The sequence below is a fragment of the Ochotona princeps genome, chromosome 3 (genome assembly GCF_030435755.1).
Source record: "Ochotona princeps isolate mOchPri1 chromosome 3, mOchPri1.hap1, whole genome shotgun sequence".
Classification (NCBI taxonomy): Eukaryota; Metazoa; Chordata; class Mammalia; order Lagomorpha; family Ochotonidae; genus Ochotona; species Ochotona princeps.
The window spans coordinates 87,861,571-87,884,582 of record NC_080834.1 but is presented as its reverse complement, the minus strand read 5'-3'; the positions used below and the strand labels follow the sequence as shown (position 1 = coordinate 87,884,582).

Sequence of the window (23,012 nt, the reverse complement as noted above, 5' to 3'; positions counted from 1 at the left end):
ACCAGGGCAGCCCACCCCCCATGCCCACTGCAGATGGAAGGCAGCTGCAACAAAGAGCATGATCAGGAAGAAGGTATCCGGTCCTCCCTGGGCATGCACGCAGCAGGGACATTAATCTGCCTCTTCCTCCTTTGCTGAATGCAGGGACAGGGACTTGTCCCTGCATGGCATTGCACAGTGGCCAAACCGGGAGCACCAACTGCCCTTTGTCACCTGTGCAGGTACTGAGTGTGAAGCCGTGTGGACCATGATTCTCAGTGCTATTTTTCCTTTGGAAAACATTTGCTCTTTCCCAAAAGGCTGTATTTTCTACCTGATACCCTGTGTATTCTCATCAGTCACATGGTGGGGAGAGGACAAGGCTTTCCTATGAGATCTGATCAATTTCTGTGTCACTGCATGGGTGCAGGCCCTGCTGATGCACAGCCAGGCCGAATTCCTCTCTCAGTTGCCCCGACTTGAATGTGTGCCCCAAATAATGTGGGCTTTAGTGTCTGAAGTGGCCCAGGCTGTGCCCCTCCGAGGAGAAAACGGTGAAGGAAGCAGAGACTGTTTCCCTGCGTACCGTGGAGCTGTCCTCCCTGGCCCTTTCTCTCACAAGCTTTTGCTCTTTGGAGAAAACTGTTAAATTTGCATCACCCCCACCAGTCCACGTTGCCCACAGACCCAGAGTCTCACCCACTTGGGAAGGGACAGAAGCAGCGAGAGAGCCAGATGTGAAGTCTCTCTGGCAAGGACCCCTGTGTGTGGGCGGGATGGGCGTGTGCCCCATGTGGATCACCTGCCGGGAAGGTGTGCTCGCTCCCATCTCCAGGGCAGAGTGCAGCCCCTTCCCTCTGGGGCCACTGTGACCATCTCACCAGTCTCCCCAAGTGGCTTCTGTCTCCTTGTCCTGTGAAGCAGCCCTGGCTTAGGCCTGCCAAAGCGCATAGAAGACATTGGCTCTGTGCTGTCCCACTCACTGGTGTGGGCTCCTGCCTTGTCCGTACCCCATTAGTGCTTCCCAGTTCAGATGGCTCAACTCCTGCTCCCAGCAGCAGGCAGTAGGGAAGCTCAGCTCCATAGAGGTATGTGTGTCTGTGTGCGTGTGTGTGTCTTTGTGTACCTGTGTGTATGCCTATGTGTACGCATGTGCCTTTGTACCTATGTGTGTGTGTGTGTGTGCCATGTGTGTGTATGTACTCTTGTGTATGTGTCTGTATGTGCTTGTGTGTGTGCCTGTGTGTACCTGTGTGCCTGTGCCCGTGTGTGTGTCTCTCTGTCTGTGTGTGCCTAGGTCTGTGTGTGTGTCTGTGTATGCATGTGTCTGTCTGTGTCCCTGTGAGTGTATGTACATAAATCTCCCTCACCCTCAGGCTCCCCGTCCTGATCTGTACCTCACTGTCCCCTAGGTCCGCTCATCTCCACTCCCAGAGCTGTGAGCCATCTGTCTGCTCTCCGTGCAGTTACTGACAAAGCCTACCTGCTGCCTGCGGTCTGCACACATCTTGCTGGCTATCCTTTCTTCCCTGGCTTACCAGGGTTCTCCTCCTAGGGACCTTCTGTCCTAGGAGGGTGTGTGATTTGCACTCTCCCTTGTCCACCTGTATAGCCCAAGGCACATCCCGTGTCTCCAGGAAAGGTGTATTTTTCCACACTCGTGTTCTTTTAGTGATGGAGAGAGCTCTATGCCAAGAAGCATTTTGCAGGGGCCCCCTGTGGCTCTCAAGGATCTGCCGCATTCCCCAAGCCCCCATAGGGCTGTGCTTCAATCCACTTTGCAGAGGAGGTACAGTGGGGTCAAAGAGCTTCCCCCAGCTGTCAGAGCCGGGCAGTGATTAGAGCTGGGACTTTGGCCCACATGGTTCATGTCCTCAGAGCTCAGCGCTGCTCCCCCCCTCCCCGGGATGCCACCTTTGTTGTGAGGATCAGTAGACTCCCCAAGGGCCGTGTGACAGGATCCCTGATGTGTGGCTCATCTGCCTGCCTTGTTTGACTTGCAGTGTTTTCATGTCTTCCTCTTTTTATCCTTTGAAGCAGAGGCCGCCGTTCCTTTCATTAGCTCCTTGCCAAAGAGGACCATCTTCTTCTGCACTCAGCTCTCTGCCTTCATCAATTTTCCTCTGCAGTATCCCGGCCACACCTCACAGCCGGGGAAATGCCTCCAGCCCACCCCCCGGAGCCCACTGATGTGCCTGGAGTCGCTCAGAGAAGCTAGGATCAAAACTCCCTCACCGCAGCTTTGTGAGTCAGGTTCTCACTTGGGTCCTGAGCCGAACTGATTTGAATTCATCAGAATGATTCTGTGCTCTTCTTAAAGTATTTTATTTGAAAGTCAGAGTTACCGAGACAGAGAGCAAGAGAGAGATCTTGCATCCACTGGGTTACTTCCTAGGTAGCCACAACAGCTGAGTCAGGCTTGGCTGAAGCCAGGAGCTTGGAATTTCATTTGAATCCACCACATAGGTGCGGGGCCCAAGCTGTAGAGTCACATGCTGCTTTCTAAGGCACATTAACAGGGAGCTGAAGTAGAACAGCCAGGGCTTGAACCGTAGCCTATGTGGATGCTGGTGTCACAGACAATGGTTTAACCAGCTAGGACACAATGCCAGCCCCAATAATTCTTATTGTATTAAGGCTTTTTTTTTAATTTGAAAGAATAACAGAGAGAGAGAGAGAGAGAGAGAGAGAGAGAATTTTCCACACAATGATTTACTCCCTGAATGGCTACAGTGGGCCAGATTGAAGCCAGGAGCCAAGACCCTCATCTGGGTCTACCACATGTGTGGCAGGGTTAACAACATGGAGCGTCTGCTGTTGCCTTCCCAGGCACAGGAGCAGGGAGCTGGATTAGAAGTAGAGCAGCAGGGGTTACAGCTGCTGCTTTGAGATGGCATGTTGACTGCAAGTGGCAGCTTAGTCGGCCGGGGCACAGCTCCAGCCCCGATCATCTGCTCATTCCATGTGCAGGTGTCAGAGGAACCACCATACTATTCACAGCAAGCAGCCGCATGGTTTTACATCTCCCACCAGTGGTGCACGAGGTGTCGGTTTTTCCACATCTTTATGAAAACCTTTTTCACTTTCTTTTATAGCTTGTTTTATTGACACACACAGACAAAGGGAGAGCATGAGGGCACCCCCCCCCCTTTCCTGGATCACTCCCACAAGGGCCAGGACAGAGCCTGGCCAAAGGTGGGAGGCAGGAGCTCGATCCGGGTTTCCAGCGTGGGTGGCAGGAACCCAGCTCCTTGGGCCATCACTGTTGCTTCCCACGGTCTGCGTTAACTGGAACGCTGGAATTACAAGCAGAACCAGAGCTTGGACCAGGCACTTGAATATAGGATGCCAGCATCTTAAGCACTAGGCTAAACTCTCCTTACCCCCACCTTTCAGTTTCTTGCTGGATTGTTTGAGCACAAAATATCCCAATTTTGAGGAAGGCTGGTTTATTTTTGCTTTTCTCTCTCTCTCTGGCTGGTGCTTGTCATGTCATTCTCTAAGAAAACACTGTCTTCTCCAGATTCACAGTGATCTCCTTGTGTATATTTTCTACTCAGTTTCCTAGTTTCAGCTCTTACATGAAGGTCTCTAGCCCACTTGAGGTTAGTTCCTGTGTGCGGTGTGAGGTAGGACACAACTTCATTCCTTCTCACTTGTCCCCGTGGCAGCTGTTGAAAGATCCCCCTCTCCCCTGTTAGACCGTCTGGGTTCCCTCACCGCAACCACCTTCCGGTTGATGCAAGGCTTTCCTTCCAGACTCGGTGCGAATTCTCTCTGTGTCTGTGAAGCGACATGTTCATCCAGGCATGTGCTTCTGAATCCCAAGTACCTCCCCTTCTGTCCCAGAGGAGGGTTCCTTTGGCGTGCTCTTGTTTCCCTAACCACGTAGGGCTTTGACGGTGCAGCATGTGCCGGACGGCGAGATGGAATCCCAGGCTGCACCTCCGAGGGGATGACAGCCCGTGTGGCTACTTGCTTCTGACAGCTGCAGCTCTTTTTGCCATCTGTCCTTCCCTGTGGTCCCCTCGTGGAAAATGGCCTCGTGGAAGGGTGAGAGAGAAATATTGCTTCTTTGCCGAAGCGGCCCAGGTTCGAGACTAGGGGACCACTACTAGCCTGATTCTACTGCTGTATGGATGCTGGCAGGAGACATGAGAGTTTAGGGGCAAAGATGAAACTGCATTGCTCACGCACAGCCAGCTTCACGACACCAGCATGATAATATTGATTCCTCTTAGCTTTTGAGTCCCAAGGGCCAGTGGGACTGTGCGTGTGTGTGTGTGTGCGTGTGTGTGTGTGTGTGTGTGTGTGTGTGTAGTGGGCTTGGGTTGCAGCTGCAGAACATTGGGCCAAAGAAGAGCCCAGCACTCTTGGAGTCAGCGACAGTCCCGCCCCACTGCTGGGGAGCAGGATACCCTTGACCACCTCACTTGGCCATGTGGCCACCTTCAGAGGAATGGGAAAGCTTTGTGGTCTGACACACTCAGCAATGTGTTCCGTGTCCAGGATGGAACCACAAACCCAGAAGTTGTGGGTTCCACTCTAGAAGCCAGACAGTAGGAGCCTTCGGGGCAGGGCATGGGGCTCACTCAGGGTAACCCAGAAAGGCCCCTCCTAAAAGTCAGGCTCACTGACTATTGGCACGGTGTTTTCTCTCCTCCTTCTCTGCCCAGAATGCCCGTCATAGTCAGGCCTTGCCAACAAGAGCGGTGGGGACCGCCGGAGTGGGACAGCCTGGGAGCACTCTGCTTTGCCTGTTGGGCTGCTGTCTTCTTTTCAGCCCAGGTGGCACAGCAGAGGAAGAGGAATGGTCTCCAGGCCATCCGAGAGGGTGGCAGAGGTGGGATGTAGGTGGTTGCAGTGGGTCTGCAGGGGAATGGACATATGGTTGGTCGAGCTGAAGGATATGTAGGAATGATGAGTGCTCTGTGCAGCTCATTGCTAGAGGGGGTGCTCCCCTCCTGCCCTCTCCCACTGCCACGCTGAGGTCCACCCACCAGGTCCTGTCCAAGTCCCCAGGTCCACAGTTCACCCGTTCCAAGGAGCCTTCCTGATCCTCCTGCCATCCCCGCCCTAGGAAACATTTTGTGCCCCTCCTGAATCCTTGGCATATGTACGCTGCCATGGGCATCCTGTGACTCAGGGCCCAGCATCCGCACAGCAGGTGAATTTGCTTTTTCAGCTGCTTCTGTGTTGAGTCAAAACAGCCTCATTCCTTTCCTCATGCCCCTCTTGCCATGGACCACCCATGCAGCCCCACTGCTGGTCAAGCTACACATCGTGAGCAGCGGTGTGAGACAGAGGCCTGCAGCCTGGGTGGGCCTCAGCTGTGCTGGTGGCACAGGTGGGCCCCCTGAGCCCCTCCGTGGCTTTCTGGGGAGTCCTCACTGGTGGCTATTTTTTCTCTCTCCTTCCCACTGCATCCCCCCAGCTCTTCCCAAGTCCGCTGCAAACCCTGTCCAGGAAGATTGTGCGCTCCAAGATGAACAGCACCCTGGTTGGAGTGTTCACCATCACCCTGGTCTTCCTGTCGGCTTTCGTTAACATGGTGGGTGTAGGGGCAGGCCAGCGGCCGACAGGCATGGCAGGGGGAGGTTCCTGGGACGTTCCTACTTGTGTCTCACCTTGCTTCTGGGGTTGGATGTGGCTCACACAGAGCAAGTCCCCTGGGAGGGTGAAGGACTGTACTTTAGGAAGGTGGGTGGCACTGCCCATGCCCTCCTCTCTGCTCTGTCACGGTTGGGTGCTTGCCCTGCTTTTTATTTTCAATCTGAAAGGCAGAGTTGCCTGGGGTTGGTGGGGAGGAAGACACACACACACACACGCACTGAGAGAGAGAGCGTGTTCCTCCATCCACTGGTTCACTTCCCAGATGGCTGCAATGGCTGGAGCTGGACCAATCCAGAGCCAGGAGCTTCCTCCAGGTCTCCCTTGTCAGGGTGGGGGCTCAAGTACTTGGGCCATCCTCTGCTGCTTTCCCAGGTACATCAGCTGGGAGCTAGCTCAGAAGTGTAGCAGCTGGGTCTTGAACCAGTGCCCACATGGGATGCCAGCACCTTAACCCACAGCACTGGGGTTAAGCTGGGTGGCAGCTTAACCCACTACACCACAGCACTGGCCCCATTTAACCTGTTCCAGGCTCCTCTTTTGTCACGAGTCAGTGTCAGGGTGAATGGGCACCTGCTGTGCTGCTCCCCTCCGCTCTACTGGGACTGACCCCCTCCTTGCTGTCCTCCCTGTCCCCAGTTCATGTGCAACTCCAAGGACCTGCTGGGCTGCCTGGCAGTGGAACACAACATCAGCGCAGTCCACGTCAATGCATGCCATGTGGTGGAGTCGGCCTTGAACTACAGCCTGGGAGAGGAGCGGGGCTTCTGCAGTAGCTCGAGGCCCAACTGCAACTTCCCCGAGGTACCGTGGGAGGATGTGATGGCTCACTACTGCTCTGGGGATCTCCCCTTGCCCCCTGCCCTCTGCCCCAGCCTCTCACTACACCACCAGATCCTGGTGAACCAGCACAGCCTCCTAAGCATAGCAGTGATTGTGAAGGTGGTGTGGCTGTTGTGTCCCACGTGTACCTGTGACATCTTTGCAGGAGCCTTGGGACATGGGTGCTGTATGATATCCTGCAGAGTTGCAGAACTTGGTGCACAGAAAGGTTAAGTAATTTGCCCAGGGTCACACAGCCAAAACTCTCACTCCGGTTGTCAGGCTCTGAACCCAAGGAGAAAACCTATGGATCCTCAGTGTCTGCAGCAGACCCAAGCCCACCTCAGGAAGACCACCACAGTTCCCTAGCTCGAAGAGTCCCAGAACAGAGAAGATGGTGGAGCTGTCTCCAACTTCCCCTGCCCTGAGGGCACGATGCAGCAGTGTGTTTACAGATTTGTACAACCATCAGCATGATCTAATTTTAGAATGGATCCATGATCCCAAAAGGAATTTATTTGGGATGAAAGACTAAGGTGAAGAATCCTTCTTCAGAGAATGGTTGGTGCTGTCCATCTGTGTAGGGTACCCAGGTGGCATGGCAGGGAAGCAGCATAACTGGGCTCCCAGCCTGGGCACCTGCCAGGGACCAAGTGGATCCTTCACACATCCCCAGCTCCCTGCTCAGGTGCAGTCAGGGGAGAAGGCTCATGTGTCCATCCAGGTCCCAGAGGGCCATGATTCATAGGGTCAAAGCTGTAGGCCAGGGAGGGTGTGTGTGTGTACTGCCACTGACCCGGCCTCCCTTCCCACCAGAGACGGGCCTGGCTGCTCCCCTGCCTGGTGTACAGTTAAGGTGAGGAAAGGTCAGATGTGGGGTGGAGGAAATTATGCCAGTGCCCCCCTACACAGATGTCCTCCTCTGTGCCCTGGAGCCAACTTACAGGCACAAGTCCTGCTCCCATCACACCCACTGAAAACCCCCAGAGCACGTGACTGCTTCCCAGGGGCCTTTGTCGCAGTGCACGGGCAGTTTCCGGTCTCGCGCATGCCCCTCAGCATGTGCTCCCTTGCCCCGGGAAGAGGAGATACAGGGGAAGAGAGCGGTAGTTCTGGCTTTGCCCTAGAGGGAGAGGGAGGTGCTGGCCTGCAACTCTGGATGTGGTCCCACCAGGTCCTAGGCTGCTGCTGCTGCAGGCCCTGCAGGTGCAGACCTCTCCCCACGAGTGCTGCCCCTTATTCAGCCACTCCTTGCAGACCCCAGCACTCTCCCTCCATCTCCCAGGTATCTGAACCTCGGCTATGGGAGGCAATCCAGGCTGACCTGGAAGGTGCATTCCCCAGTCCCAAGGATGGGTAGCTGGGCTCTGGGTTCCATCACCTGGGCATGCCCTCCTGTGCCCCAGTTCTTGGTGATAACTGGAGCTGGGTCCTTCTCCCCCATCTGTAGCGCTTCCCACAGCTCCTAAAAGCCTGGGGATACTGAGACCCTAATCTGGCGGCTACCCCAACTGCCAGCCACCACCATTTGGTTCCCAGCCCATGGACAATGGACAGACAGGAGGGATCTAGTGATGCTAAACTTCATACAAAGAACCAAGGATCAGCTGCTGGAGTGTCTGGGATTCCCATCAAACATCACGGGGCAGAAAGGGGCCCATGGGAGCCCCTGGGTCGGCTGCTTACTGTGGAAGAAGGAAGCAAACTCCGAGATGAGGAGGGACATCTCTCCTGCCGTCTCTCATCTGAAATCCTGGGGCTGAACGGGCTTGGGGTTGCAGGCTCCTTCAGATTTCACACGCCCAGAGCACCTGATGGGGAAACACAGTAATAGATCCACAGCCACACGTCGGGGTAGTTCCAGGAAGTAGGGTGGCAATGACAGGTGGTTCACCTGTGGTCCCCACAATAGCCAGGAAAAAAGCTGCAACCCCAAAAAGTTGGGTTTCAGGGCTGCATGTCAAAGTCTGGGGTTTGTGTGCCCCACAGTCACAGTCATCCCCTGGATTCTAATTCTGCAGACAGGGAAGCCAAGCTGAGAGTTGTGAGTAAATGTTGGCCTAAGGTCCACAGCCCGACACCAGTGGATCAGAGGAGGTCAAGGTTGGGCTATTCCACCGATAATAGATCTGCCTGGAGCCAGGACCGGGGAGGCGTGGGGCACAGGCTGCCCAGCTGATGCTTGCCCTCTCTCCGCAGTACTTCACCTACAGCGTGCTGCTCAGCCTGCTGGCCTGCTCCGTGTTCCTGCAGGTCAGCTGCATCGGCAAGCTGGTGCTCATGCTGGCCATTGAGCTCATCTACGTGCTCATTGTCGAGGTGCCTGGAGTCACGCTCTTTGACAATGCCGACCTGCTGGTCACCGCCAATGCCATGTAAGTCGCCCTTGCCTCATTCTCAACTCTACCCCCAAACTGGGGTAGGGGCTACCCAGAGAGTCAGGAGGTTCCTGCAGGGAGTTTGCCTGGCTCCTCCTAGTCTGGCCCCCTAGGCACAACACCGAATGGCCTTTGTCTGTTCCTGCTGCCCTCCCTGGTGATGGAGTGGCCTTTCCACCTGCAGTTTGTCCCTCACTGCTAACCTCAAGCTTCAGGGAGCTAGCTGTTCCTCCCTTGCCCAGGGCATTCCATGAAGGACTGTTTTCAACTAACTCCAGCCATCTGTGGCAGGCCAGACCTGGAGAGGTTATGGTCCAATAGGATGCACTACAGTCTGTGGGGAAGGGATACCTTTGCTGTTTCTGGGCTCCATGTCAAGATACACCTGCAAATGCTGTATCCCTTCCCATCCTCGTAGGTAGGGGCGGGTGGTTTGTGTGCTGCTGTGAGGCCCCTGACCATGCTGGCTGAGTTTAGACACAGCAGCGATAGCATTAGGGACAGTTGTGCCCAAGCCGTCTAGCCCCAGAATCAGACTGTTCAGCTAGACGTGGGGGCAGATGTCTAAGGGAGGGCTCTGGCAGAAGGTCAAGTTTACTTTGAATCTGTATATCAGACAGGCATTTGGATATTCTCCCTAAGCTCAATTCCCCCAGTACAATGAAAAGAATACCCATTGCAGTGAGATCCACGTGAAGTGCTCCCCAGAGGCATGAGTGCTTCCGCGGAAGTCACCACTGGGTGGGGATGTGACACCCACATCCCGTGATGGAGTGCCTGGTCCTGGCTACCTCACTCCATGTTCAGCTTCTTGCTGACGTGGAGGCATTGATCCTGGCCCAAGCACTGGGGTCTCAGCTGCCCATGTGGGAGTTCCAGACTCCTGGCTTAGCCAAGCCCAGAGATGGCAGTTGCAGGCATTTCTATCTCCCTGCCTGTGAAATAAAGTAAAAATAAGTACATTTTAAAAGATCTAAGAAAAAATAATAAAATGTTTGTTACACAGTATCCTTCCTATCACCACCCCAAGCCCCTCCCTCCCAAACACACTAAGGATCAGGAAGTGAAAACTATTGTGAGTGATGGAAGGAAGTAACCGGATATCCTTGCATCGGTCCATCTGTTCACCTATGCATTCATTCAAAAAAAATTTTTTTAATTGGAAAGTCAGCTAGATGGAAAGAGAGGAGAGACAGAGAGGAAGATCCTCCGCCCGATGATTCACTCCCCAAGCGGCTAAAATGGCAAGAGCTGAGCTAATCTGAAGCCAGGAGCCCAGGTCCTCCTTCAGGTCTCCCAAAGCTTTGGGCCATCCTTGACTGCTTTCCCAGGCCACAGGCAGGGGGCTGGATGGGAAGCGGGGCTTCCGGGATACAAGCCGGAGCCCATATGGGATTCCAGCACATGCTGGACTTTAGCTGCTAGGTTACCACACTGGGCCCTCAAAAATATTTATGAAGAGCCTACAGTGGGCCAGGCATTGAGCAAGGCAAGTGGGCTGCACCTGTGATGAGGACAGGGGAAGGAGGATCACTTGAGAGGATGCAGGTGTGCTAGGGGCTCTATGCAGGCTCATGGAAGAACTTCTCAGCAGTCATATAGGGCTAGAGACAAATGACAGGATGGCACCAAGCCATTGGGAAGAAGCAGAGGGTCTGAGGCCACTGTGTTTATTCCTGTATTTTCATTTTATTAAAATGGCAGAAAGAGTGAACTTGAGAAAGAAAGAGAGAGAAATCCTCCATGCTGAGTCACTCTCCAAATGCCCCCAAATGGCCAGCACCGTGTCAAGCTGAAGCTAGGAGACCAGAATTCTACCTGGGCCTGCCCCATGGAAGTGCAGGGATCCAAGCACTTGAGCTGCCTCCCAGGATGCAGTGGAGCCGGGACTGGGACCAGGCACTCTGATATGGCAGACGGTGTCCCGGGGAGAATCTGACAGCTGCACACCCTAGTCCCAGCCTCCATGCCCATGGATCATGGTTGCAGTGGGAAATTCCATGCTCTTGGTCGTGCCTGCTCCTTGCCTAACCCCAGCCACTCCCTGCCTCACTGCTGGTGTTGGCAGCAAAAAGATTCTTTGTAGTATTCTTGTAGGACTGGGAGACTGTAGGGCAGCACTGCACTATAGATAAATAAGCTGTATGTGTGTAATGTCAGGTGTGCAGCAGCTGTATGAAAAAGGTAAAAAGTACAGTCCATTTGGGAATGTTTTTACCCTAACCAGTGTCCTCATTTTCATCTGTAATCACTGTAGAGTTGCTAGTGAGTGATGTTCTGCTTTCATATTAGTTATTCCAAACCTGAAATCTGTTTTACACTATCAGCACATTTGAGCCTGCACTGGCCTTGTGGCAAGGCTCAGGGGCGTGGCTCAACAGCTGCCCCTGGGGACAACACAAAGCGGTGCTTTCTCCTTTGTGCCTTGGGCTGTCAGCAGAGGGCTGGACTGGGAGAGGAGAGCAAGCGCCAGCTCAGGTGGATATACTGGTGGGAGAACAGGATGGAGGGGCGGGGCCCAGGTGAAGGCTGGGCACTCTGTGGTCAGTGTGGACCGGATGCTTGCTGGGCCCTGGGCCATCTCCCCTATTTCTCTCCACAGAGACATCAGCAACAACGGGACCGCCCAATGGTGAGTGGATGCTCCCTGCTTGATGGGTAGAGAAGGCAGCAGGTGCTCAGGATAGTGATGGGGAGGTAGGGATGGTGCAGCAGGTGCTGGAGGGAGTGAGGAGATCGGCGGCCACCCCGCCTGCACCCCAGGAGAGCAGGACACCCCTGTTTCCTATTCTGGGTCCCATCCTTTGCAGGTGCTCTGTGGGCCAGTGACTGGGACTACCAGGGCCTCGTGGTAACGCTCGTGGCCCAGGCGTTCCCCAGGAGCAGGCATTGACACCTGCTTCCCCTCCAGAGGTGGGGCCTACAGTAGGGGTGTGCTGTGTTGGCTGGCATCCGGGCCTGCTCAGGGTTGGGGTTCTTTGCTGGCAGAATGAACAGGCTTGAATGGCCACTTTGACTAAGATAATGTATTCACAAGAACACAGACAGTGATCATTCCCAGTTTTGGAGGCTGCCATTGGCGGGGCACTGCACCAAGCATTCTGCACACAGTCATCACAGCCTTGGAGTGTGGTTCCTGCTGCTCCACTCTTCAGAGCAGAAAGCTAGAGGACAGGGAGTTCGGCCCCTGTCCAAGGGTGCCCAGAGACAGGGTCTGTGTGGCCAGCCTGGCTCCCATGTGTCTGTGTACATGGGATCTTGTCCAGTGAGAAAGACCTGGAAAGTATGTGCTGCCTTTCCCAAGGAACTGAGTCCACCCCTGATGTGACCCAGAGAGGGCTGGGGGTCGGGGAGGGAAGGCACCAGCAGAGGGGGAGTGGCTGCTACTGCTGCCGCCAGGAGACCTTGCAGTGAGCAGGGGGAAGATGTACCTGTACTGCAGGCAAAATGTAGGAGGAGGGGCGGTGTAGTGAGTTGGGGAGAGGTCCTCAGAGCCTGTGGAGGTGCCAGAGTGGTCTGCAGCTGTCTCCCTCCCCACTGCTGCAGCCCGGAGCATGCGACCAAAGTGGCGCTGAAGGTGGTTACGCCCATAATCATCTCCGTCTTTGTGCTGGCCCTGTACCTGCACGCCCAGCAGGTGGAGTCCACCGCCCGCCTGGACTTCCTCTGGAAACTGCAGGTGTGTGGCCCTGGGGTGGAGCTGGTTGTGGGAGGTCCCCAGAACAGGGCAGAGAGGGGGGCTTATTGGCTGGGCTTGGCTGCACCTGCCATGAGTCATGCGCTGTGTCCTGTCTCAGTGGGTCTGGGGCCAAGAGGCAAAGCCACACAGGATGGTACCAGGACTGAGGCCCCAGATCCAAGAAATACCACCTAGGTACTTGTGTGTGTAACGGGGCAGCAAGGAGACATAAGGATCAGGGGGAAGGGAAAGTGGGTAGGAGAGGAGGAAGAGTGGCCCCTGTCGGGAACTAGCCCCAAAACTACCTCCCAAAGGGAAGGCTTGATGATGGCTGGAGCCAAGCACAGAGACTTCCTCTGGGACAGGAAGGACTGGAGGAGTGTCTGAGGCCATCATCCAGGGCAGTGGCAGAGGCTGTGGGGTCTCCCAGAAGCCGCTGCCCCAGACTGGGCCTGGTGCACAGGTGGGGCTGTCATCCAGCCAGCACTGTCACCACGCAGTGTACCTGTGGCCCTGCGCATCATGTGTGTGTGGAGGAGAGGGACCCCCTGACCTAGGCAGAGGGTGAGGGTGTCCACCTGCTCTGCACATCCAGAGCTCTGCCTCTGCTTCCTTCACCCCAACTTGCACCACCACCCCCCAACCGCAACAACTGCTGGAGTGCCACTTGTTGCACAGGCCTGGAGGAGAGCATGCGTGTGCCTTCAGCCCTTCACTCACACCCCATCTCTGCAGCCTACACCATGGGGTCCCACAGGCTGCAGCACTTCCAGTTCCTAGGCTACTGAAGGGGAACCAGAAGGTGGCACTTGGATCTCCCCGGGACAGGAAGCAGCCACAGCCTCCACTGCAGGAAGGAACAGACCTCCTCCCATCCCCCTGGTCTGACGTCCCAGTCAGATGCCCTGCAGCAGCCCAGCTCTAAAACCCTGCTCCTCTGCTACTCACTGCCCTTCCAGTGAGTTCTCAGCATCCCCACAGTCAGTACATGGCTGCACCCTCCTCCCTGGCCTCCTTACTCCTCAGCTCCCAACTCTTCCCCACAACCCATTTTAATCTATAGATAGATGATATAGATATAGATATATTTGGGGAAAGCTTTACAGGTGGGCAGTGTGGCAGAGCAGGTGAAGCTGCTGTTTGGGATTTCTACATCCCAGACTAAGTCCCCACTCAAGTCCCAGCTGCTCTGCTTCCTATCCAGCTTCCTGCTAATGCATCTGGGTAGGAGGCAGATGGTTGCTCAGGCACTCGGGTTCTTACTTCCTACATGAGAGGCCTAGAGAGAGTTCCTGGCTCCTGGCTTTGGCCTGGCCTAGCACTGGCTGTTGTGGGCATTGGGGAGTAAATCAGTAGGCAGAAGATGCCCCTCTCTCTTTTCCTCTCCCTTTGATGTAGATAAAAATAAATTAAAAACTACAGAAAAGTTACAAGGATAGTATAGAGAACTCCAGCATCTCTTCACCACATTCTCCACTCTGGTGCCTTTGCATCACTGTGGGTTCTCTCTGGGCATGTCTCAGTATGCGTAAACACACATCCATGTATACATGCACACACATGTGCACACACAAGTATACTCACACACGCACATGTACATGCATGCACACAGACACAGACACACACACACACACACACACACACACACACACACACTGGGCCAGTGTCTCCCTCCAACACTGCCATGGAGAAGTCAGCAGTGTGGTCTGCACCAGCCATGCCCTTCCCAGCTGCAGTGCAAGGGCCCTCTCTCCATGTGGTTGCCTTGCCAGCCTTATGGTTGCTTGCTGCTCTGTGATCCATGGGCTCATGTCTGGGCTCAGGCCATGACTTCCAGAAGGAGTCCTGGGCAGTGACCCTGTGCCCTCCCCACTGCATCCCCCCCCCACCAGTGGTGTTGACTTTGATATGCTGTCCAGGCTGGCTTCAGCTGCGTTCCTCCCTTGTGCAGCCCCCGTTTCCGCTCTGTGTTTGGGTAGCATTCTGTGGGAGATGGTCTGGTGTGACACCCATCTTGGTTCTCTGCACGTCCCCTGCCTTTGCACCATAAGGATGTCTGCCAAGCTCCTTCCCCCATTTCCACCCTGACCTACCCACGCACTGGGGCAGTGTCAGCGTGGTGTGCTGTCTCTCTCTCTCCACACTTGGTGCAGGGGTTGGCACTCCCCTGTGTGGGTGTAAGTTCCAATCTGTACCTCTTCTCTTGGTGCGTGGCTGCAGCTCCTTTCTAGTCTTCCCACCGTGCATGCCTGCCAGCACCCTCTCCGACCAGGAGAGACACCTGCCCACCACCATCCTTCCTGTGGTGATTTATTTGCCTGGTGGCAGCAGTCTCACCACTCCTGTATCCCCACCCTCCCCTCTTCACACCCCTGCTGTCTCACGTGCTGGCCCCTGTGCCTCTGTGGGAATCCGGGGCTCTATGCAGATTTGGTCCCTTTGCAATCCCCACAGCCCCATGGCCAGTGGCCCCCAGACTATGAATAGCCAGGAGCTCCCACCACTGCTGCCTCTGGGGCAAGGCTTGATCGCTGAGCCTTGGGGTCCCCAGTTCTCAGCTCTGAAGGATGCCTTCCTTGTTGAGCCTTGGTCCAGACAGAATGACAGAAAGAGAGAGAGAGAATCTTCCAACTACTTGTTCCCTCTCCAAGTTGCCACAACCATGGGGCTTGTCCAGGCCAATGCCAGAAGCCAGGAACTTCTTCCAGGTCTCCCATGTGGGGATGGTAGGGGGTCCAAGTACTTGAACCATCAACCTGCTGACTTCCCAGGTGCATTAGTAGGGAACTGGATTGGAAGTGGAGCAGCCAGGATGTGAACCAGCCCTCATAGGGTCTACCGGCCTTACAGGCATTGGCTTTACCAACTGTGTTACAATATCAGTGCCTGGCCGTGGGTCCCACAGCCTTGGGAAGCTGTGTCACTTCCTTCTGGAGAGCTAGGGCCCCAAGCTGCAGTTCTGGCTGGTGGCTGCCAGGTAGAAAGGCCTCATGTGGAGTTTGGAAAGGCCCAAGCAGATGGGTTGCAGCCTTCCAGGAGTCCCACTCAGGGGCCTCCCTGGCCTGCTTCACCAGCATGCCCACTGCCAGTGAGGGGGGCTGTTCTGTGTGTCCCCCGTGTGTTCCCCGAACACCCTGCACAAATGAGGGTGTACTTAACTGCCTGTCTGTGTCAACCCCCTGTGGGCTGCTGGGGACCTCCTGCCTTGAGGGCTTAACACTGGCCCTTTAACCTGGAAGAGGAGTGCCCGCCAGCTCCACCTGCACAGGCCCAGGGCCAATAGTAGGAATAGCCAAAACCACAGTGATGTCCTCTTCCAGGGCATGGACTTTGGGCCTGTCCCAGATGGATCAGTGACAGTCATGTGCTTCTCTGATTGCCTTTCCTGGTGTTGAGAGAGAAATATGAGGTCAGCGGGCTGTCTGGGGTGTGGACCTTGGACCATGTCCTCCCCTAGGGCCTAGTTCTCCCCTCCAGGCAGTCCTTGCAGCCTTCTCCTGTGGCACCAGTGTGTGCTCAGGGCTTCCCTCCTCCAAGGTCAACCCCATTGTGTGCATCGCTTCCCCAGGGCCAGGCAGGGAGAGTGACCAGAGGCTTGGAGTAGAGACAGCAGAGAGGAAGGAGAGGTGGATAAGTGGATGGACAGATAGGGCAAGTGTTGAATTCCCTGTCCGCTCCCACTGACCATGGCCTCTATCCCCAGGCCACGGAGGAGAAGGAAGAGATGGAAGAGCTGCAAGCCTATAACCGGCGCCTGCTGCACAACATCTTGCCCAAGGACGTGGCTGCCCACTTCCTGGCCCGCGAGCGGCGCAATGATGAGCTCTACTACCAGTCCTGCGAGTGCGTGGCCGTCATGTTTGCCTCCATCGCCAACTTCTCCGAGTTCTATGTGGAGCTCGAGGCCAACAACGAGGGTGTCGAGTGCCTGCGGCTGCTCAATGAAATCATCGCTGACTTTGATGAGGTGCTCCCGGGGTGGAAGAGGGATCCCTTAGTCCCACCTCCAGGTGTGGCTGTTCCAGGAGCCCTCGCACTTGGGTTACAAATGGGTCAACAGAGGCCCTCCCACCTGCAGGGTCAGTCTTGCTCAAGGCCACTGTCAGTGAGTGGCAGAGCTAAGGTTTCGGCCCAGGCTGTCTGAACCTGGCACCTGCAGACTCTGCCCAACTGGCTTGCCAATCACCGCCATCCCATACCACTCCCTTCGAGCCATCTAGTGTCTGTGTGTGAGGCCTGGAGAGGGCTGAGCAAAGGAGGATCCCAGGCTGGGGTGTGACAGGGGAGGCTGGCCAAGGATCCAAGGCCCTGAATAATAGGAACAGTCACCAGACTCTGCTTACCCCAGGGAGTGCCTGGTATGGGGCTACCATGGTGATGCTGAGCCCAGGAGGGCAGTGAGGGTGAGAAGGGTGTCCTCTGCCCGAGCACAGGCCCCAGGCATAAGGCACCAAGAGAAGGGGTTGGTGTGCCAGCAACTGAGCAGACCCCTGGGGCCACTGTGACCGGAGTCAGAAGGACTGGGGCTGAGAAGCAGGGCCAGAAGGAGGAAAGGATGGCCTGCTAGACCAAGACAGAGACATTGCCCTGGGGTGGGGTGGGTTGGGGATGTGAGCCTGTGAAGGAGGAGCCACCCATACTGTTGAGGACACAGCACCCACAGGTGATGAGTATTCTCAAGGGCTTTTAGGGAGGGGGAAGGCCATGAGCCATAGTCGTGGTGAGGGGTGCAGTGGGTTGCAGAAAGCCTGAGACCCTTGGGGAGCATTAGCTTCAATCTGATGGTGATGTAATCCCCCACCACCACCACCACCTCCACACCAGCCCCACTGCCATCCTTCCCTGGGCAGTGTTGGTGTCTCTCCTGGGGCTGACCACATGCGGTCTCTGTGCAGATCATCAGCGAGGACCGCTTCAGGCAGCTGGAGAAGATCAAGACCATCGGCAGCACCTACATGGCCGCCTCGGGCCTCAACGACTCCACCTATGACAAGGTGGGCAAGACCCACATCAAGGCTCTGGCCGACTTTGCCATGAAGCTGATGGACCAGATGAAGTACATCAATGAGCACTCCTTCAACAACTTCCAGATGAAGATTGGTGAGCAGAGGGACCCTGGGACATGCTCTCCCTTCCCTCCACCATCCGGCTGGCATGTGCTGTGTCCGTCCGGGGCCAGTGGGAGAAAGCAAGAAAGCAGCAGGGCCACCCTTGAAGTGTGTCCCTGTGCCCAGTGGGCATGGCAGCAGGCATCATTACTCTCAGCAGCATCTGCCCCAGGGACAAGCAATGCCCCATCCTCATCTCCGTTCCCTCTCTTGCCCATGCCCTGGACAGCCCTGGCTGTTTCTGTCTGAGAAGCCCCAGGAGGATGCTCTGTGTGCTGAGGGGCGAGGTACTCCCAGGGCTTCCCCAGGGAGACAGCATCTCTGCCCCGCCCCTAGGAGCCCTGGCTTCACTGCAGTGTTTGAGGGTAAAGTGTCCCAAATCCATTGAGGGGAAAATGAAAGACACCAAGAGCAAATACATTGCATGTTTTTCAATAGCCAATGTGCAAACATGTGACATGTTGTTACACTGGCAGGTATATGAAATACTGAATACAGCATCTGCTACACAGCTAGCTAAGCCAAACGAATCAAGTGCAATCTTTTCAAAAACTAGACAGGGAAATATTCCTGTCCTGTGGGTGCTGACACAGTTGCACTTCACTTGGTCTTGGTTTTCTACAAAGCTGCCCTCTTTTGCCTTCACCTGATCCCCATCTGGTCTGCCTGCGTTCGTGTGTTTTCCTCCAGGCTGTCTCACTTCCTACGTTGGGCCTGGACTGGAAGTTGAGTGGTGGACAGCTAAGGAGCTGGCGGGGGGCAGCAGGGAGCTGTGGGAGCAGCTGCTGTGGTGGGCATGGCCAGGGCTCATGTGAGGGTCAGGAGGTGGACAGTCCAGCTGTGTGAGGGAAAGAGCTGCATGCAGGACAGGATTGATCCAGGTGGGACTAGTGACACTGCTGGCTATGTGGCCCCCAGCGTCAACTTTGGAGTGGTGTTCTCAGTCCCTCACATACTTAAGCAGCAGGGTGAGGGAGGCTGTTTAGATGCTAGGAGGAAATGCCCTAGAACTTGCATGTCTGAGGATCAGCTGAGCCAGACAGCTCAGGGCAGGATTAGCCTAGAGATGGGGATGGAGGACACTGGGGTGGGAGAAGCAGCCGAGTGCAGAGTCCCAGGCCAGTGGCTTGTTGGTGCCTTGGTGACTGGGAAGGTAGATGAAGGTGCTAGAAGAGAGACAGAGCGCCCAGGTGGTTGCCAGGCTTGATCATGGCACCATCCACCCTGACTCAGATGCCCAGATGCAGGATGACTTAGAGAGAGAAAACACTGGGGCAAAAGATGTAGGTTAGGAAGCAGTGGCTGCTGCAGAACAAGTCAGAGGACAGAGGTAGAGGGAGAAGCAAGTTCTGGTGTGGGGAGCCTGGCTTGACAGTGGGTCCTTCAGTGGTCACCAAGAGGGGGAGAGTCAAGGAAGACCCTGAAGAGGCTGCTCCGGGCCATGGACTCGCAGGAGCTGAACGTGGGCTGCATGGATGTGGGCATGAGTTCCTGTTGCCCTGCCTGCCAAGCATTTTCTTGGAGCAGAGGAGCAGGGGGCTGTGTGTGGGGGGTGATAGGGGGACATACCCTAATGTCTGTGTCATCCCTGCTGTGCCTTCAGGCCGTGAGCCAGGGCAAGCAGGGTGAAGGTTGGCCTTTCCCTGCTGAGTGTGGGTGACTTCTGACCCCACAGGTCTCAACATTGGCCCCGTGGTGGCCGGGGTGATAGGGGCTCGCAAGCCTCAGTACGACATCTGGGGCAACACGGTGAACGTGGCCAGCCGTATGGACAGCACTGGTGTGCCTGACCGCATCCAGGTGAGTGCAGGAGTGCTGCCGGCACACCTTCCCCCCACCCCCCATCTTGCCCTCCAGAGGATGCCAAGCCCCTTCCAGGTTCCGCAGCCAAAACCAAGGCAGGATGGGTTGGTGCGGAAGCCTTGGCCGTTGGGAAACTTAAGTCATGGGTCAGACACTCAGCACCTTGGACAGAGCTCTGGGCTATGCAGAGCTGCCCTCTACTGGGCACAGGCGGGAGCACCGGAGGAGGAGGCAGGAGCTGAGAGTAGCCAATAGGAGCCTTGGTACCCCCCAGCACAGGCACCAGAGGAGGTCACCAGTTCCTGGAGTGGCACGGCCACCAGCCCACAACAAGCCCAGGGGTATGCTAGAAACCCTCCCATCCTCTGCAGCCTGGCACTGGGATCCCCTGGCCTGCAACCCTCTAGCTGCTTGCCTTGGCGTGTCTCAGGCCTGCCTTGGTTCTTCCTGACCCAGTTTGACAAAGAGATTCCCAACAAGGCTCTTGCCCTGCACTGCCTCATCCCCAGGTTCCCAGGAGACTGGGGAGCCCAGCTTCCCTGGTTTCAGCTTTCCCAGGGGCTGCTCTATTTATCAAAGGTGTTCACCTGATTTATCTGCATTTCCTTTGAAATGCAGGGAGATGCACAGGGAGTGAGAGAGCTGGAATAAAGATCATTCATCTGCTGGTTCACTCCCTCTGTGTCACAGTGGGCCAGGTCAAAGGCAGGACCCCAGAACTCAACCTGGCTCTTCCACATGGGTGGAAGGGACCTGAGTACTTGAGCCAGCACCTGCTACCTCCTCAAATATACATTAGCAGGAAGTTGTATGAGACACAGAGGACTCAAACCTAGGTACTCCAACATGGAGTGGCATCTCATGTGTTAGCCTAACTGTTGAGCCACCCTGATTGTGCTACTTTTAGAGCCTGTCGCCAAGGCTGACACTACATGAATGCTCCCCCACTCCCTGCCCCTGCAGGGCCTCTGACCCCGGCTCAGCCCCAGCCAGATCAGATCAGCCTACCCTGGCTGGTTGTGAATGTGTCCAAGGGGTTAGGACCAAAAGGCCTTGTTCTCATTTTCATCCCTATATTGGGAAGGCAAGCAACTGGCAAGATGGGGATTGTGTCTTGAAAAGAGATAGGGGAGAAAGGCATGTGTGTTTGAAGGGCTTCCGATCTGCCCAGGGCCAGGTATGGAGTCTCTCTGGGCAGTCACCCCACCCAGCATCCCGGTTTCACCAGGGCTGTGCCATGAAGGAACCACAGTCACAACAGCCGGGTCACCGCCCAGCAGCCCACCCTGTCCATTGCAGAGTGCCAGTGAAGAAGGGCCCAGTGAGTTCTGCGTGCTGTCCCACTGGTAGGGGCAAGGGTAGGCACAAGATTGGAACCCAAGCCTGGCAGTGCTACTTACCAAACCATGACCACAGGCATGTGGCTCAGCTTCCCTGGGCCAGAGGAACAGGAGCTGACTCACAGAAAGCTGAAATGAAATGAGCAGTGGCTCTCAACACTGTGGTGAAAGCCAGCTTTGAAAAGTCTGGTTGTTGGGGCTAACACTGTGGCACTGCATATAAAGCCACAGGCTGTGTTGCCAGCACCCTGCATGGATGCCAGTTAAAGTCCCAGCTCCTTCACTTCCCATCCAGCTCCCTGCTATGGGTCCCTGCACCCACGTGGGAGACCTGGAAGAAGCTCCTGGCTTTGGCCTGGACCAGCCCCAACCATAGCAGCCATTGCAGCCATTTGGAAGAGTGAACCAACAAATGGATGCTCTCTCTCTCTCTCTCTCTCTCTCTCTCTCTCTCTCTCTTTCTCTCTCTCAAATACAGAGAGGGCAATTTCTCATGTGCTGTTTCACTTCCCAAATGGCCACAAAATGGCCAGGGCTAAGGCAGGCCAAAGCCAGGACACAGGATCTTGTGGGTTTCCCATGTGGGTGGGAGGCAGGGACCCAAGTCCTTGGGCCACCACCTACTATCTCCTGAACACATCAGCAGGAACCTGGATTGGAAGTAGTGGAGCCAGGATTGGAACTGGCCTTGCCTGACAGCAGTGCTGGTTCCTGCTGCGGGCTTCTCCCAGGAGCCGCTGCAGGGCCCCCACAGCAGGCTAGGGCTGAGTCCTCAGTGGCTTCTCCTCTCTCCCTCTTGCCTCCCCAGGTCACCACGGACATGTACCAGGTGCTGGCCGCCAATACATACCAGCTGGAGTGCCGGGGTGTGGTCAAGGTCAAGGGCAAAGGCGAGATGATGACGTACTTCCTGAATGGAGGGCCCCCGCTCAGTTAGCAGCGGCCAGCAAGGGCGCCCAGCAGCCTGAGCTGCAGCCCCCTGCCCCCGAACGGGGGTCCTGCACGTGAAATTCTCCCACTTTGACTCCAGGGGCAGCTTCTGCCTTCACGAATGGGTGCGGCCCCCATCCCAGGCCCCGGGGTGCCAGCGTCCTGTGAGCACCGAGCTGACCAAAGATGTTGCCCTCTGGAGCGGATGCCACTCACTGGACTGACCCAGGAGCCCCTGGGCAGGTGCTGTGTGCCTGTGTGGCGAAGGCGGGAGGGAGCCGGCGCAGAGGCCGCATTCCTGGGACTGAATGGCCGCCTACTCAGCAGCAGGGCTTCCTGGAGCCTTGGAGGGGCGGGAAGGCTGCCTCACTCGCGTCCAGCAGGGGTCACAGGGACCCCAGGGGTCTTGCTTTCTCTTGTGAACCTTTATGCTTGAGGCAGAGTCCGCACCCCCTTGCCCGGCGGAGGGCCGGTGGGCAGCCGTCCTCCGCGGGTGCACCGAAGGGCGTCCAAAAGAAGCTGGACTGGATCCGCAGGACACAGGATAACGCCAAGCCAGGAGTGGTGTTCCGAGAGAAAGAAAATATTTATTAAATAAAGCGAGTTTTCCGTGCACTTCTTTAGACCCTGCTAGTTGTTACGCGTGTTAAGAAACACAAGCGAACCAAGATGTCACGGGGAGGGAGGATGGGGGACCCCCAACTTGTCTCTTTTTGTATTTTTTATTTTGTATCATGGAGAACCTTGGAGATCTAACAGATATGCCAAATTCTATATTTTGTAAATTCTCTATCGGAAGCAGCCATGCGCAGCGGGCGTCCGTGCTCATTGGTACTGTGTGCGTGTGTCGTGTGCGTGCTGGTGCGTGTGTGCGTGTGGTCGCCCTGTGGAACCGCTCTCCTCCGCTTCAGATTTGGCAGTTGTGGGTTTTCCCCAGGTTTAGAGCCAGAGCAGGACACCTGTGTTCAGATTATGTCGGAAGGTGCGTGAACGCATCACCCCATCTTTTACACACACACACACACACACACACGAAAGGAAAAGGCCAGGGGAGCCACAAAAAGCTGCTTTCCCATCTCAGGCTCCACCTGTGGCAGGCAGGTGTCAGGGCCAGGGAACTGTATGTGGGGACAGGCCCTCCCTCAGGCACAGGGAGGATACCTGGATGGTAGAGGGTGGAGGCCTTACCCTCTTCCACCTGCAAATCAGATGGAGGAACTTGCATTTCCAGCCCCGGAGTCTCCTGGGGAAAAGTTGGCAGCAGAAGGGGGATGTGGGTAGGATGGGGCAGTTACATATATGGGGGAGAAAGCCTATTTTTCTAGCCCCTGAAGGATGCACTGGGAAAATGACAGCCGCCACA

General features: G+C 55.8%; 1 protein-coding gene across 1 annotated transcript in view; it reads left to right on the top strand.

Moving 5' to 3' along the window:
- ADCY5 (adenylate cyclase 5) overlaps positions 1-21,916 on the top strand; it is a 153,536-nt gene extending 131,620 nt beyond the window's left edge. Inside the window, exons 13-21 of the mRNA XM_004577840.3 lie at positions 5,414-5,530; positions 6,229-6,393; positions 8,611-8,786; positions 11,392-11,421; positions 12,336-12,468; positions 16,172-16,435; positions 17,364-17,568; positions 19,252-19,376; positions 21,528-21,916. Of these exons, the coding sequence (XP_004577897.2) occupies positions 5,414-5,530; positions 6,229-6,393; positions 8,611-8,786; positions 11,392-11,421; positions 12,336-12,468; positions 16,172-16,435; positions 17,364-17,568; positions 19,252-19,376; positions 21,528-21,656 (1,344 nt within the window). The 3' untranslated portion in view covers positions 21,657-21,916. The remainder of the gene's footprint in view (positions 1-5,413; positions 5,531-6,228; positions 6,394-8,610; positions 8,787-11,391; positions 11,422-12,335; positions 12,469-16,171; positions 16,436-17,363; positions 17,569-19,251; positions 19,377-21,527) is intronic.
- Positions 21,917-23,012: the final 1,096 nt, after the last annotated feature.